We start from the raw sequence: 17,676 nt of genomic DNA on the forward strand, positions 1-17,676 counted from the left end.
CCCGTTGCGGGGCACAGGCTCCGGACGCGCAGGCTCAGCGGCCATGGCTCACGGGCCCAGCCGCTCCGCGGCATGTGGGGTCCTCCCAGACCGGGGCGCGAACCCGGTTCCCCTGCATCGGCAGGCGGACGCGCAACCACTGCGCCACCAGGGAAGCCCTCTCAAGTGTTTTAAGGTGATTTTTTTTCTTCTTAATTAGTGTCTGGTGTTCCTCAGTGTTCATTTTGGTCATTTTTCCCCCAGGTTATTTGAGAGGTTTTCTGCCTTTGCCTAAGAGAATTACTCAGAAGGGGTTGAGACCAAGAGATAAATTATAATGAAACTTGCTTTGCAAAAAGTAATTTTTCTATTTGGTTTCTATATTTGCTTCTTCAGAGAGAATAATTCCTGTTGTTCTTCACATTGATAGAATTTATTTATTTATTTATTTATTTTTATTTATTTTTTTGTGGTATGCGGGCCTCTCACTGTTGTGGCCTCTCCCGCTGTGGAGCACAGGCTCCGGACGCGCAGGCTCAGCGGCCATGGCTCACGGGCCCAGCCGCTACGCGGCATGTGGGATCTTCCCGGACCGGGGCACGAACCCGCGTCCCCTGCATCGGCAGACGGACTCTCAACCACTGCGCCACCAGGGAAGCCCCACATTGATAGAATTTATTTTCAGCTTTCCTGAGGCTTCAGATGATTAACATGTGTGTTCTTGTAGCAAATATTTTGCCTCAGCTGATTGTTAACTTTTTTTTTTTGCTTATTTGTTAAATTTCTTCTTTAGTAAAGAATAGGATTCTGGGGACTTCCCGGGTGGCGCAGTGGTTAAGAATCCACCTGCCAATGCAGGGGACACGGGTTTGAGCCCTGGTCCGGGAAGACCCCACATGCCGCGGAGCAGCTAAGCCCGTGTGCCACAACTACTGAGCCTGCGCTCTAGAGCCCGCGAGCCACAACTACTGAGCCCGCGCGCTTAGAGCCCATGCTCTGCAGCAAGCGAAGCCACCACAATGAGAAGCCCGCACACCACAACAAACAGTAGCCCCCGCTCGCCACAACTAGAGAAAGCCTGCGCACAGCAACGAAGACCCGACGCAGCCATACATACATACATACGTACATAAATAAATAAAAGAATAGGATTGTGTGTACATCTAGGAAGAATTTTTTGTGAGCTTTCCCCCACCCCGCTTTTTTTGGGCAAAAAACCCACTACGCCTGGCTTACCTGATAGTGAGTAATTGAAGAAAGTGTTATATTGTTAACTTTTTACTATTGAGCCCTAGTAGACTACATAAAAAACTAGTTCTGCCTCAGCATGTTTATGAGGCAGACTAAGCCTTTCATGAGATTTAATAGCCTAATAGGCTTTTTGGTCCAAATCACGGTCAGTTATTTTCCCTGATTCTACACATTAAAGGTTGGTCTGGGCTATTTGATGATTAAAAACCAGTAATCCATTGGCAATAAGCTAAGTCCTAATTGGGGAATTTGCTGCTTTCTAACATAATTCTTTTTTTTTTGTTTGTTTTTTTGGGAAACATACACACACACACACACACACACACACACACAAAAGAAAAACACACAAAGAGAAAAATTTTTGTTCAATATAATGTCCCTTTTCTAGAGTCTAGCAGTCTCTGCTTTCTGTTTTCCTAGGCTGGACATTTTTAATTTCTTACCGGATGCTTGCTCTTCCTGTGTTAGTTATAGTTCTCCCATAAAATGAGTTTTCAAATTTCTTTTAGTGGAATGAATACACCTTCGCACTCAAAATGTTGTCAAATGTATGCCTAACAAGTATCATTTAATAGGAAGGGGTACTGCTCTTAAGTTCCCCAAACCATGCTTTTGTGTAGTTCTTTCTTATTGTCCTATAGCCTATGTTATTTTTTTCTTTCATTGTTGCTTGAAAGTTATATAGTATTAATTTGGTACAGTGGTCAAGTTGGACTCTACATTTTGATCAGATTTATAAAGTTATACAGGACTAAAAACTTCGGAGTGATTAAAGAGGTTCCCTGCTGAGAATATGGATGACTTTATGTCATTGAATACTTTGGCCAGCAATATAAATCTAAGAGTGATGTAGTTTAAAGAAATATTGTTTTCAAAAATAGCAGCTTTACTGAGATGTAATTCATATACCATACAGTTTAACTATTTAAAGTGTACAATTTGGTGGTTTTTAGTATCGTCACATTTTTGTGCAACCATCACTAAAATCAGTTTTAGAAAATTTCATTACCCTCCCTCAAAAAAACTGTACCCATTAGCCCTTACTCTCCTGTCCCACAGCCCTAGGCAACCACTAATCTACTTTCTACCTCTATGGATTTACCTATTCTGAACTCATACAATATGACTGGAATCATAATATGTGGCCTTTTGTGTATGTCTTCTTTCACTTAACATCATGTTTTCAAAATTCATCCATGTTGTAGCACATAACAGTACTTCATTTCTTTTTATGGCTGAATAATATTTCATTATGGATATACCCTATTTTGTTTGCACATTGGGTGATGGACATTTGAGTTTTTCCCACTTTTTGGTTATTATGAATTTACTGTTGTGAGCATGCATGTTCAAGTTTTTGTGTGGATGTATATTTTCAGTTCTCTGGTATATACCTAGGAATGGAATCGCTGGGTCATGTGGCAACTCTGTGTTTAACCTTTTGAGAAACTGCCAAGCTGTTTTCCAAGGCAGCGGGGCATTTTACTTTTCTACCAGCAATGGCTGAGGGGTCCAATTTCTTCATATCCTCACCAACATTTTTTTTTTTATTATAGGCATTCCAGTGGGTATGAATCTTACTGTGTTTTGATTTGCATCTCCATGATAATTAATGTAAAATAATGTTTTTAAAGGTTTTTTTTATTGTAAAGGCAATAACAGGATATTGTTGAAATTAAGAAAAAAAAGGAACTTATTAAGAAAATATGTATCACCCATAACTTGAACATATAGAGGCGGTTACTGTTAACATTTTGATATGTTTGCTTTGAGTTTTTATTTTTTATTTTATTTATATTTTTGGCTGAGCTGCACGGCTTGCGGGATCTTGGTTCCCCAACCAGGGATTGAACCCAGGCCCTTGGCAGTGAGAGCACGGAGTCCTAACCACTGGACTGCCAGGGAATTCCCAAGTTTTTACTTTTTAAAATATGTTTTTATATATTATTTTTCAAGTTGGGATCATATTGAACACTTAACATTAATATCGTCTGTTCCATATCATTAAATTTTTTTAAAAAGACGTTGCATATACAGATGCTAACATTTATTTAGAGTCTATTGTGTATCAGGTACTAAATGTTTTAAACAGGTTTCTAATTAAGTCTTTATGTTAACTCTGTAGGTTAAGTACCATCATTACCACCATTTTAAAGATGAGACGGACCCTGGGTTAAATTGCTTGCCCAAGGTCACCCAGGTACTAAGTGGTATTCAGTGACTGTATAATAGTATTTTTTTTTTTTTTTTTTTTTTTTTTGCGGTACGCAGGCCTCTCACTGTTGTGGCCTCTCCCGTTGCGGAGCACAGGCTCCGGACGCGGAGGCTCAGCGGCCATGGCTCACGGGCCCAGCTGCTCCACGGCATGTGGGATCCTCCCGGACCGGGGCACGAACCCGTGTCCCCTGCATCGGCAGGCGGACTCTCAACCACTGTGCCACCAGGGAAGCCCTGTATAATAGTTTTGTACTGTGACTTTATAACCATTCCCTTTTTGGTGGACTTTTAATTTTTTTTCCCCACTCTTATAAATAATAGTGACTCTCCTAGATAAATCTTCATCTGACTCGGATTCACTTGTTAGGATAGATTATTTGAAGTAAATCACTGATCAAAGAGTATGAATACTTTCTGAGAAAAAAAATTTCTACAATCAATTTCTAAAGCGTCATATTGGCCAGTTTCCCTGTCTTCTGAGAACTGTCTCTGTTCCACAGCTACTTTAGTCTTGAGCTGGTTTGTATGAAATTTCTAGTTTAGAGAACATGTGAGTTTAGTTTTGTAAATACTTTTAGTGCTTTGAGTCAGAATTGAGGTGATACCTTATTCTTCATATGTATGAATTTTGTTGTGAAGTAATTATATGTTAAAAATAAGAACGACTCTACACTTTCTTTCTGTGAAATTATCCTCCATTTGGACACCTTGAAACCACTAGCAGCCATTATTATTAAATGTGAGACTATTGATTTAATATGTGTGATACAGAGTGGAATTTTGGAGCACAGTTTGTAATTGTAGATGAGATGGAGTATGGAATCATAGATTTCTAGACCTTTTGTAGTTAGAACAGACCTAGAGACCATTTCAATTTATGGGTTTATTTTCATTGAGGTAATATTGAATATTGAATCCATACCCTTCAATGCCTTGCTGTTGTTTTAAGGTAAGTCCAACATCTTTATCATGGCATACAGGGCCATGTTCAATTTGGCCTCTGCAACCTCTCTAGCCTCCTCTTCTTCCTCTCTCCTCCCTTCTTGTTCACTTCAGTCCAGCCACCTTGACCTTCCTCAGATTACTAAGACCCTTCCTGCCATAGAGTCTTCAGACATGCTGCTTCCTCTGCTGTAAAGTTTCCTCCACCCGTAATGTGGAAGTCTTGGCTTGATTGTCACTTCCTCAGGGAGGTTTCTCCAGGTACCACCCCACCCATTCTAGACCTAACCAGCTTTCCTGTAATGTATGCTTGCAATGTTTTGTGCTTTTCCTTTTTGCCACAGTTTTCACCACATAGATGGTTGTGTTATTGCTGTATAGTTTGATATCTTATTACCCCCCTGGAGTGTAAGTTCTGGGATGGCAAGGACTGTTTCACCCACGTCCCACACTGTTGGTTGTTTCCTTTGTGTGCAGGAGTTTTTAAGTTTGATGTAGTTTTGTCTGTTTTTGCTTTTGTTGCCTGTGCTTTTAGAATCATACCCAAGAAATCATTGCCCATTCCAATGTCATGAAGCTTTTCCCCTATATTTTCTTCTCGGAGTTTTATACTTTCAGGCCTTACGTTTAGATCTTTACTCCGTTTTGGACTTAATTTCTGAACGTGGTGTAAGATAAGGGTCCATCTTCATTTTATTGCATGTGGATATTCAGTTTTACCAATACCACTTGTTGAAGAGATAGTCCTTTCCTCATTGTGTGGTCTTGGCACCCTTCTTAAAGCTCACTTGACAGTATACATTAGGGTTTATTTCTGGGCTCTCTATTTTGTTCTGTTGGTCTATATGTCTGTTTTTATGCCAGTACCATACTGTTTTTTGTTTTGTTTTGTTTTGGTTGTTTTTGGCTGTGCCGCATGGCTTGTGGGATCTTAGTTCCCTGACCAGGGATCAAACCCATGCCTCCTGCAGTGGAAGCGTGGAGTCCTAACCACTGGACCGCCAGGGAATTCCCCAGTACCATACTGTTTTGATTACCTATTAGCTTTGTAATAGGCTTTGAAATCAAGAAGTATAAGGCCTCCAACTTTGTTCTTCTCAAGATTGTTTTTTGTTTTTTGTTTTTTTAATTTTTTGGCTGTGCCGCAAGGCATATGGAATCATAGTTCCCCAACCAGGGATCGAACCCACACCCCCTGCATTGGAAGCGCGGAGTCTTAACTGCTGGACTGCCAGGGAAGTCCCATCTCAAGATTGTTTTGACTATCATGGACCTTTGAGATTCCATATGAATTTTAGGATGATGTTTTTTGTTTCTGCAAAAAAAAAAAAAAGCCTTTGAGATTTTGACAGGGATTGTGTTGAATCTGTAAATTGCCTTGGATAGTATAGACATTTTAATAATATTAAGTGTTCCAGTCCATGAGCATAAGAGTGTTTTTCTATTTATTTGTGTCATCTTTAATTTCTTTGAGTAATGTTTTGTAGTTTTCAATGTACAAGTCTTTTGCCTCCTTGGTTAAGTTTATTCCTGAGTATTTTATTCATTTTGATGCTATTGCAAATGGGATTGTTTTCTTAATTTTCTTTTCTGATTGTCATTGTTAGTGTTTAGAAACACAACTGATTTTTTTTTTTTTTTGCGGTACGTGGGCCTCTCACTGTTGTGGCCTCTCCCATTGCGGAGCACAGGCTCCGGACGCGCAGGCTCAGCGGCCATGGCTCACGGGCCCAGCCGCTCCGCGGCACGCGGGATCCTCCCGGATCGGGGCACGAACCTGTGTCCCCTGCATCGGCAGGCGGGCCCTCAATCACTGCGCCACCAGGGAAGCCCCACAACTGATTTTTGAGGGTTGATTTTGTATCCTGGAAGTTTGCTGAATTGTTTTATTAGTTTTAATAAATCAATTATTGGGTGGAATCTCGAGAGTTTTCTTTATAAGAAAAAGCATTTTATCTGCAAACAGAGATAATTTTGCTTCTTTCTTTCCAATTTGGATGCCTTTTATTTCTTTTTCTTGCCTAATCTCTCTGGCTGAGTCTGAACTGTGTTGAATAGAAGGGGTCAGAGTAGGCATCCTTGTCTTGTTCCTCATCTCTTCTCTAAGAGAAGAGAAAAGCTTTCAGTTTCTCATCATTGAGTATGATGTTAGCTGTGGACTTGTCATATATGATCTGATATTTTCTTTTTTTAAAGGTGTAAATGCCATTGTTTGATATACTTCTACGTTTGATCATGATTAAACTAAAGAATAGTAGATTAGAATATAGAGAAGTAATAAGCCAAACAGACAATTTATTAAAATTAAATAAGACACAGAGAACTTGCACCAAAAAGCCACTATTTATTTCCTGGGAAAACTAATTTATGGGGAATTTGCTTGGTTTCTGATCCCATTGCAGTCTGACTTATATCCAGACTTCTCGGCTGTCTTGAAGGTAACTAACTAGTGACCACTGAATTGCAAAACCAGTAGTCTTTTCTTAAACGACTCCTCCTTAATTTCTCTGTAGCATTTGTCACTGCAGTAGCCCCTTCTTATCCATAGTTTCTCTTTCCATGGTTTCAGTTACCTGTGGTCAACCGTGGTCTGAAAGTATTAAATAGAAAATTCCAGAAATAAATAATTCATAAATTTTAAATTGTGTGCTGTCCTGAGTAGCGTGATGAAACTTTGTGCCTTTCTGCCCTGTCCTGCCTAGGACACCAGGACATGAATTGTCCCTTTGTCCAGTGTATCCCACCCATTAGTCACTTAATAGCTATCTGAGTTATAAGATCAACTGTTGGGGTATTGCAGTCCTTGTGTTCAAGTAACTCTTTTTTTTTTTTTTTTTTTTTTTGGTTGCGCTGCGAGCCTTGCAGGATTTTAGTTCCCCAACCAGGGATTGAATCGGGGCCACAGCAGTGAAAGCGCCAAGTCCTAACCACTGGACTGCCAGGGAATTCCCAAGTAACTCTTATTTTACTTAAAAATGGCCCCAAAGCACAAGAGTGGTGATGCTGGCAATTCAGATAGCCAAAGAGAAGCTTTAAAGTGCTTCCTTTAAGTGAAAAGGTGAAACTTCTATACTTAATAAGGAAAAAAAAACTGTATGCTGAGTTTGCTAATATCTATGGTAAGAACAAATCTTCTATCCGTGAAATTGTGAAGAAGGAAAAAGAAATTCTGCTAGTTTTCTTGTTGCACCTCAAACTGCAAAAGTTATGGCCAAGTACATGATAAGTGCTTAAAGATGGAAAAGGCATTAAATTTGTACAGTAAGAGACTTCCCTGTTGGTACAGTGGTTAAGAATCCGCCTGCCAGTGCAGGGGACATGGGTTCGATCCCTGGTCCGGGAAGCTCCCACATGCCGTGGAGCAACTAAGCCCTTGTGCCACAACTACTGAGCCCACGTGCCATAACTACTGAAGCCCACATGCCTAGAGTCCATGCTCCTCAACAAGAGAAGCCACCACAATGAGAAGCCCGAGCACCGCAACGAAGAGTAGGCCCCACTTGCTGCAACTAGAGAAAGCCTGCATGCAGCAATGAAGAACCAACACAGCCAAAAATAAATAAATAAATTTATTAAAAAAAAAATTTGTACAGTAAGATATTTTGAGAGGGAGAGAGACCACATTCACATAACTTTTATTACAATATATTGTTTGTAATTGTTCTATTTTATTAGTAATTATTGTCAATCTCTTATTGTACCTAATTTATAAATTAAACTTTATCATAGATTTATATGTATAGGAAAAAACGTGTATATAGGGTTCAGTACTACCTGTGGTTTCAGGCATCTACTGGGGTCTTGGAATTTATCCCTTGTGGATAAGGGGAGACTCCTGGGTTGATCAAACCTTCCTCTTACTGTTTCCTCACTCAGTTTTCATGTCTTTGTGGTTCTCCTACTACTTTGACTGTTCTTCTAGTCATCATAATTCCTCTTCCTCCTCTCGCTTTGTAAATGTGCGAGTCCCTTGAGGTTCTGTTTTTGATTCCATCTATTTTCTCACTTTATGTTTTCTCTCAGTGATCTTACTGACCATTGTGGCTTCAGTCATTGTCGACATTCAGTTGATTCACAAATCTGCCTCTTCTGTTAGGTTACAGTTCCTTCCTCGATTGTCTTTGGGCACCTCCATCTAAATGTCTTCCCAGAACTGCAGGTTGAAGATTCACGTAATTGAACACCTGTCATTCTTTCTCCCTTGTTTTTGTCCTCTTCATGCTGTGGCCATCCCCAAACATGTGGTGTGCTGCTCCTGCCACGCCTTTGCTCATGGTATTTCCTTTCCTGTCCTTTGGAGTACTTTTCCTTGTACTCTTCAATATACTTCAAGGTCTGCCTCAAATACCGTCTTTTCTGCAAAGTACTAATGTGGGCTGCAGGTGACCTGCTTGTTCTTTGCTCTAAACTTGGGAGTTTCCTACAGGCTATTTCTTAAAACTATAAAGCTCTTTGTGATTTTTGTCTGTGTTTGCTTTTCTAGCCCTAAATCTAGCCACTCCCCCTCAGGAACTGAATAATTCACCTCATGCTACCCATAGAATCACATCTTGTTCCTCAGGGCAAGACTGTATGCTTTCATGCACATGTCATTTTCCCTGGTGGCATATCTTCCACTTAGTGCTTTTTAGGGGTTGTGGGTGGATAGAGTTGATAGTAGTGGCCTTTCAAACTAGTCCTGTAGAGATGTCTTCCATCACATAGATAGATGTCCTCCATCTACTGAATTCTACAAGCAGTTTGGCATAGAGAAGAGACAGAATTTGAGCTTTGATTTTAAACCCTGGTTTTGATATTTACTAGCCATGTAAACTTGGTACTCAACTTTTCTGAACCTCTATTTCCTGATCTGTAAAACTGGGAGAGTATTTAACCTTATGGGGCCAATACAAAGTTTAAATAAAAAACTGCATATAAAATGCCAAGCATATGCTAAGTCCTCAATAAATGGTGTTAAAGAAAAAAAAAGAAATGAAAAGAGAAGAGAAGAAAAAAGAGAAGCAGCAGTTATTATTCCCTTCATGGGGTCATTTGTGTACCATGGGGGCATGGGAAATGGTGTCAGACTGAGACAGGGTGCTCAAGGCAGAGCACAAAGGATATATCTTCTTACTTGTGGGGAACTGGTTTACTAATGACAAATTCTAGCCAGAGAATGAAAGAAACTTCTTCCTGCAGCCAACTAGTGACTTCTTCCTTACATTACACACAACACTTCATTCATCTTTCTCTAAAAAGAAATGCTTTGCTCATGTTGTCCTGTCACCCGTTCTGCCTCCTCCCGTACATTTTCCATATTGTCCCCAATATGGCTTTTAAAATGCAGGATGTATATGTTGCCCCCTCCCTCTCTTTCAGTACAGATAAATCCTAACTCCTTATTGTGAATTATAAGGCTCTTCATGATCTGGTCTTCACCTCCCTCTCTAGCCTAGTCTTTCACTGTGCCCCATGCAGTGGACATTTGTCATTTGTTCATCTGACCAGTATCAACTCTTTTCTTATGTCTGGGAAATTCCACAGTGTCTTGGTGGAGGACAGGACCTATCTCACATCTCAGATATTGAAAAGTTTGGATCCTCATTTTCCCTTCTCCCTGGCAGCTAGGGCATAGGAATGTGACCTGGTGGGACTTTGAATCTACATTGAGGGACACGGAGGATCAAGGACTGGGTCAGTGGCAACACTGATGGCCTTATGTTATATTGGCAGTCGTGTCTTCACCCACTGGTACCATGAGTAGTTTCAATTGCAGTTCTGACTGCCTAGCCTAGATTGGTAATGGCTTAGTTTCAGAGTCTAGATTTTTCAGCCCTTGTGTTGGATCTTTGAGGTTACCCATTGCTTTTCCAATAAATTCCTTATCTGTTTAAAGGAACCCAAGATCATTTCTCTTATTTGCACTTATAAAGAGCCTTGACTTATACCGCCCTCTAGTACCAAGTGCCCCATTCACATTAACCTTCCTTCAGTTCTTCCAAACTAACCATGGTTGTTTCTACCTCTGGGCTTTCTCACATTCTGTTCTACCTGGAACACTCTTTACCTCATTCTCAAATTGTTTTGGCTCTTGGTGGCCCTTTAGGACTCAGCTCTGTTATGTCACTTTTTCTACAAATCTTCCCCCAATTCTTAAGATTGGGTTAGCTCCTCAGTGTTCCCACAGAATCCTCTGCTTACCTCTATATAATACTTATCACCTCTATATAATACTTATCACACTATATTGTAATTGCCTTGACATCCCTTGGAGACATGGGCTAGTAGTATATTCAGTATCTTTGCATTGTCCCTGGCAGATAATAATTACTATCTACATTTTATCTGTTGAATGAGTGAAAAACTATTGAATTATACACTGTATTATGTTAAAATTTGTCTATTTGCATGTCTGTTTTTCCTCATAAACTGTGACTATTCTAAGAGCAGTGGCCAAGTTCTTCTTCACCTTTATATCCTTAATTTGTAGCATAGTATTTGGCTCATAGTAGACACTGACTGAGAGAATGTTGAATGCATAACTGAATGACTGAGTGGCAGAGCTGTCTTTTTATAATTTCAGTTCAACAGTTTTTCCCAAGAGAAAGTATCTTCTTTGACCATATAGGTAAAGATGAGATATCTGCATGTAGCTCATATTGAGTAATTGACATTCTCAACTTCTCTGTATCAGGATTGGTAATCTGTTTAGAAGATAATGTTTATACATGAAAAAAAAACTATTTGACAAGCCAGTATTTTATGTGCCGACTCAGTGATATGGGCAGATGTTGCTTCAGTGTCAGGCTCAATATAACATTCTTTTTTTTTTCTTAATATTTATTTATTTTGGCTGTGCTGGGTCTTAGTTGTGGCTCGTGGGATCTTCGTTGTGGCATGTTTAGTTGCGGCCTGCATGTGGGATCTAGTTCCCTGACCAGGGATCGAATCCGGGCCCCCTGCATTGGGAGCACAGTGTTACCCACTGGACCACCAGGGAAGTCCCTCAATATAACATTCTTAATTGAGCCTTTCAAAGTGTGGTACCTAAGCAACTACTTAGGAAATGGTTATTGGTTAATTGGATTGATTAAAATAGAAGCCTGTAGTAGGCTTTGTCTTTCTGTTTTACTTGGTTTACATGCTGCTTATTTTGGACTGGTTCATTGGAATTTTTCCTCATTCCTTTTTAGGTCCAAGACAACTTTGACAAGATTGAATTCAATAGGATGTGTTGGACCCTCTGTGTCAAAAAAAACCTCGCAAAGAGTCTTCTGCTCATTACAGAAGACGATGCATTTAAAGTATGGGTTATTTTCAACTTTTTATCTGAGGACAAGTACCCACTAATTATTGTGCCAGAAGAGGTAAGTGTGGCTCTGGGAAGTTTTACAGGGCCATCTTAGCATTTAATAGATCTAACTTGGAAGTATTTGTGTTATTTCAGTGTAGATATGGAAGGAGATCCTGTACTAGTGTTTTTGGATCAGAGGCAAAAAAGCTTGGATCCAAAAAAGTCCAAAAGTTAGTGATTTAGGGTCATGCAATAACCATGGAGATTTGTACACAGGGTGGGACTCTTCCTCTCTAAACTGCTATAATTATAGACAAATCCATCCTCGTGTTCAAAGAGTCTTTATTCGGTACAAGTCAAAACATAATTTTCTGTCTACTTACATATTGGCAAAACCATAAAAAATGGCTGAGTGATGCTATATGGGAAACACATAGGATACAGAATGTTGTTCCCAAGGCTGACTTATGTGAGGAAATAACTATTCTTGTTTCAAAGTCAAGGATGGAGACTTTTTTAAAACCATACTTTCTTTTTTTTTTTTGTGGGCGGCCACGGCTCACGGGCCCAGCCGCTCCGCGGCATGTGGGATTCTCCCAGACCGGGGCGCGAACCTGGTTCCCCTGCATCGGCAGGCGGACGCGCAACCACTGCGCCACCAGGGAAGCCCCCATACTTTCTAAAGTAGATGAAAAAGGACATTTGCTTGTTTTGTTCTGGGTTATTTTCTCTGAGCTTCCAAGGGGCGGGGGTATGGGGGGGGACAGGGGGAATACAGGAGTAAGGATTCTGTGCTCTCTTACTGACCTAAAAAATGATCCATGTAATACATGCTTATTACAGTAGTAAATTTAGAAAAGACTAATAATATGCAGATTAATCAACTGTAGTCCTCCCCTTAAAAAAAGTCATTTGTAATCCCCTAACCTTGGACAAATGATTTAACCTCTTGAGTTTTAATTTCCTCATCTATGAAATGGGGCTCATAAAAATGTTTAATCTAAGGGTTGTGAGGCTCTGTATTTAAAGGACTTAGTTCAGTAAGTGAAATAAGTCAGAGAAAGAGGAATACTGTATGATTTTATGCATATATGGAATATAAACAAACAAACAAAATAATTGAACAAACCAAACCAAACAAAAACATGTAGATACAGGGAACAGAACAGTGGCTACCAGAGGGGAAGTAGGGGTGGGAAGGGTGAAAGGGATAAAGAGGGTCAACTTTTTGGAAACTAAGTTTTTGGTGGTGAGCACACTATAGTGCATGTAGAAGTAGAAATACAGTGTTGTATACATGAAACTTATATAATGTTATGAACCAATGTTACCTCAATAAAAAAAATCTAAAATTAAAAAAATAATTAAATCGCGACTAGGGGGAAAAAATAAATGACTTAGCTCAGTGCCTGGCACGTGATATGTACTCAGTAAATGTTAGCTCCTATGACTAATATTATTGCATACATTTTTGCACACTAGTCTGCTTATTTCTGTAGGGTAAATTTCCAGCAGTGGAATTCTAAGTCCTAAGAAATGCACACTTTCAGGGTATGAGATGAACGAAGCAGAATTGCCCTTCAGAAAGGCTGTACCATTTATATACCTACCAGTAGTGATTGAGGGCGCCCATTATTACCCATCCTGCCAGCATGAGTCTAGTCTGTGATTTATTTGTATGATTCATGTTCATGTTAGGAAAATCTGTTTAAAAGTTCACACTGCAATATTTTATTTCAAGTCAGCAAGGATTTATCGACTGGCAACAGTAAATGAGGCAATAAGAGGAATACAAAGTGAAAAAGATGACTTCCTGCCTTCAAGGAATATGCAGTCTGCTCAAGGAAAAGAAAAAAATCAAGTGTAATTCAAAGCAAAATAAACTACCTGTTATAAGAGAGATGCAAATGCCATGCAAATACAGAGAAGGGAAAGATTTATTCCAGCTTGAGGGAGGTCAGGGATCAGGGAAGGCTTTTAAGAGAGGCAGTATAATGTAGTGGTTAAAAGCAGGGTCTTAAACTTTTTCAGTAAAGGGCCAGACAGAAAATATTTGAGGTTTTGTGGGCTTCCTGGGCCATATTGTCTCTGTTGTAGCTACTCAACTCTGCTGTTAATAGCGTGAAAGCAGCCACAAGACGATATGTTCCTGTGCTTTAATAAAACTTTTACTTATGGATGTTGAAATTTGAGTTTCATATAATTTTAATGGACCATGAAATATTATTATTCTTTTGATTTTACCCCCTCCAACCGCTGAAAAATGTAAAAACCGTTCTTGGAGCAAGTGTGTATAAAAACAGGCTGAGAGCCAGATTTGGCAGCTGGGGTAGATTTGACTCATGGGCTGTAATTTGGTGTTCCTTGGTTGAGAGCAGGAGTCTGGAGTCAGATTTCTTGGATTTGAATTCTGGCTTCATCACTGCTCACTAGCTGTGTGACCTTGGGCAATTTACTTCATTAGTTTTTGCTGCAGTTTCCTCAACTGTAAAATAAGGCTAATGCTAGTATCTGCCTCCTAACTGCTCTTGTGAATATCAAATGAGAAGACTGCCTGGCCCTTAGAAAGTACTCATTAAGTGTTACCTATTATATTTAGTGGGAAAGTAGCATTTATGCTGGGCCTTAAAAGACGGAAGAATTTTGACTAATGGAGAAGGCAGAGGAGAAGACTTCCGGTTGGGGGGAACAGTGGGCAAGGTTATATGAGGCAGGAAAGGAAAGGAAGGGCATGTCGGAGATGAGTGAGGTATCCAGCTTGACTGAATTGCCAGTCTTTGAAACAGCTGGATTGACTGATTTAAGCCAAAAAGGGAATTTTAAAAAGGATGTTGGGTAGCTTACAGAATGGCTATCATGGCTGAAAAACCAGGTGTGGAGGCTATGCAGTGAGGAACCACAGGGAAAATGTGTGTTGTACTTGTACCAACGGAACACCTCTGGCCCTGCACACAGGGTGCTGTCCAGGAACTCAAATCTTCCTTCAAGTAACTGTTCTTGCTACCATGGAGAGTTTTCTGTGCCTATTTCTCAATCACAGTCAGGGCATGATGCATCTAATTGTTATGACCTAGGTCACATGCCATGAGTTAGCTGCAAAGGAGGCCTGGAAAGTGTCCAGTTGTGTTTTTAGCTTCCATATTGGGAATTCCCCAGGCATAAGAATGGGGTTAGGTGCTGGGCAGTCAAAAAGAGTGACACATGCCCTTTCTAACTAGAACATGATGGCTGTACAGACATAGAGACAAGTTTCAGGTCTGGGTGACAGGGAGGTAATATAGTATTGTTGTTTAAAGCATGGTCTTTCAAATCAGACTGCCTGGTTTAAATCCCTACTTGACCATTTTTTAGCTCTGTGACTGTGAACAGATTACTTAATCTCCCTGTTTGGGTTTCCCCATCTGGAAAATGGGGATCACTACTTCCTTCACTGGACTCTTGTGAGGACTGATAGTTGATGTATGTGAAGCATTTAACTTAATGTCTGGCTCCATGATAAATGCTCACTAAATTGTGTGTGTGTGTGTGTGTGTGTATGAATGAATGACAGGGTGATGAACAAATTGGGGATGTGATGTATGATGTTGGGTTTGGTACATGTGGCATTTTGAGTGGATCATCCTTGTGGAGCTGTCCTGTTTGAACTTAAAGAGTAGTTTAGAGCTGTGAGAGGCCAGGGCTGGAGACAGAGACAGGGAAGCCATGGGAGTAGGTTAGATCAGGGAGGAAGAGACAGTAGTGGGAGAAGCGAGGGCTGAAGACAGAACCTTGGGCCCATTTCTGTAGTAGGGGGAAGAAGTAGATTTGGTAAAGGAAGCAGAATTGGACAGTCTGTGAGGTTGGTGGAGAACTGGGAGAGTGTTGAGTCATGGGTGCCAAAGAAAGAAAAAGTTCTAAGAAGCAGAAAAGTAGTTCCTAGTATTAGATTCTATAGAAAAATTAGAGGGTAATGAGTGAGAAGTTGCCCTTGGATTTAACAATTAGGTGGTCATTGGTAAGCAAGGAGAAGGCAGTTTCACTGTAGAGGTGGGGACAGTTTCTTTGTGCTTAATAATAATAATAATAATGTAATTGTGCACGTATGTGAAAGGGGAAATAAAAAATAAAACATGCTCTGGAATTTTTGTCCACAAAAATTTTCTTAATACAGAAACATATAGAAGGGAATAGAATGTTGATAGATGTAGAAAAAGATACGCTAATGGTATTTTTAAAACCTAGCTGCTGCTTAGGGAGAGTGGGAGGGAGACACAAGAGGGAGGGAATATGGGATTATATGTGTACATATAGCTGATTCCCTTTGTTATACAGCAGAAACTAACACAACATTGTAAAGCAATTATATTCCAATAAAGATGTTAAAAAAAACTATATTACAACAGTGACTATAAGGAAATCTTTCCAAAAAAAAAAAAAAAACCTAGCTGCTGCTTGGAAGAATTGTGCTAATAAATCTCCAGTATTGTCTTTTAAGAAATTTTGTAGTTATATTTAGTGTTGTAAATTTATTTGCGTTTTCTTTAGAACTGGAGATGGGGTGGGTCTCTTACCCGTGATCTTTCGATCCCTAAAATATTCACGGTGGACTTGAAAGTGGCTTTGTCCTGATTTTCAGAATTAGAAATTAGTTTGTAAGGAGACTTACCATATTCCTCAAAGCAGCTCTTACTTGATGTGGAGGACTTGTCATTAGCTTTAGATTATCACTGAGTCACAGGCTGTGGAGGGAGCCAGTCAACATCAGCTTCCTGACTGCTCTGCCTATGACACTCAAAAGATTTATGCTTGGGACTTCCCTGGTGGCGCAGTGGTTGAGAATCCACCTACCAAGGCAGGGGGTACGGGTTGGAGCCCTGGTGCGGGAAGATCCCACGTGCCATGGAGCAACCAAGCCTGTACGCCACGACTACTGAGCCTGCGCTCTAGAGCCCACATGCCACGACTACTGAAGCCCGTGCGCCACAAGAGAAGCCACCGCAATGAGAAGCCCGCGCACAGCAACGAAGAGCAGCCCCCGCTCGCTGCAACTAAAGAAAGCCCGCACGCAGCAACGAAAACCCAATGCAGCCAAAAATAAATAAATTTATTAAAAAAAAAAAAAGATTTCTGTGCGCTCTAGAGCCCACATGCCACGACTACTGAAGCCCGTGCGCCACAACAAGAGAAGCCACCGCAATGAGAAGCCCGCGCACAGCAACGAAGAGTAGCCCCCGCTCGCTGCAACTAAAGAAAGCCCGCACGCAGCAACGAAAACCCAATGCAGCCAAAAATAAATAAATTTATTTAAAAAAAAAAAAGATTTCTGCTCTAGGTGGCCCGAAAAACTGGGACCTACATAAGACTTGATGTGGGCCATGACTTTATTTTTATGCACCCAGAGCCCAGCCAAGACTTCACTGCTTGCTTGCCTTCCTCTTTGCAGGCTGACAGGAATGTCTTCGTCCTCTCCTAAACTAGTTAATCTTATTTGAGAAGGGAATGGCCTCTTTTTGACGTGTCAGGATAGTCAAGTAGCATACCTTGTCATGTCATTGTTTGGACTTAACTCTGTTGTTTTGATATCCTTAGCTCCCTCAGTATTCTTCTGATTAAAAGTAGAAATAGAGTTAGTTTTACAGATTATTCCTCTGTGGCCAGGAGTACTTGTGGGGGGAAAGAAGGGATCATTAAAACGGATTTATGTGGAACTGCTTTGTCTGGCTGCTGAACCGGCCTCCTAACGTTTAAAATATGGCCTTGTATTTATTGAGCTCCTAGCACATCTCCTGGCCTTTGACAAGCACTGCAAATTCAAGGTTGCATAGTTTATGAAAAACAGTAGAGTCATTTCTTAAGGTGCCCATTCTCTGTTAGATTTTGTTTCCTTCCTAAGTACTTTAATAGTGTTAAAAAAACTATATATATATATATATATATATATATTTTTTTTTTTTTTTTTTTTTTTTTTTTGTGGTACGCGGGCCTCTCACTGTTGTGGCCTCTCCCGTTGCGGAGCACAGGCTCCGGACGCTCAG

At 40.4% G+C, this 17,676-nt stretch overlaps 1 protein-coding gene across 2 annotated transcripts in view; it reads left to right on the top strand.

Moving 5' to 3' along the window:
- Window positions 1-17,676, top strand: part of SWAP70 (switching B cell complex subunit SWAP70) — a 79,488-nt gene that overhangs the window by 29,908 nt on the left and 31,904 nt on the right. For both annotated transcript variants that reach the window (XM_024118750.3, XM_028501151.2), the window contains exon 3: window positions 11,562-11,735. In XM_024118750.3, the coding sequence (XP_023974518.1) occupies window positions 11,562-11,735 (174 nt within the window). The remainder of the gene's footprint in view (window positions 1-11,561; window positions 11,736-17,676) is intronic.

Source organism: Physeter macrocephalus, chromosome 16, assembly GCF_002837175.3.
Source record: "Physeter macrocephalus isolate SW-GA chromosome 16, ASM283717v5, whole genome shotgun sequence".
NCBI lineage: Eukaryota > Metazoa > Chordata > Mammalia > Artiodactyla > Physeteridae > Physeter > Physeter macrocephalus.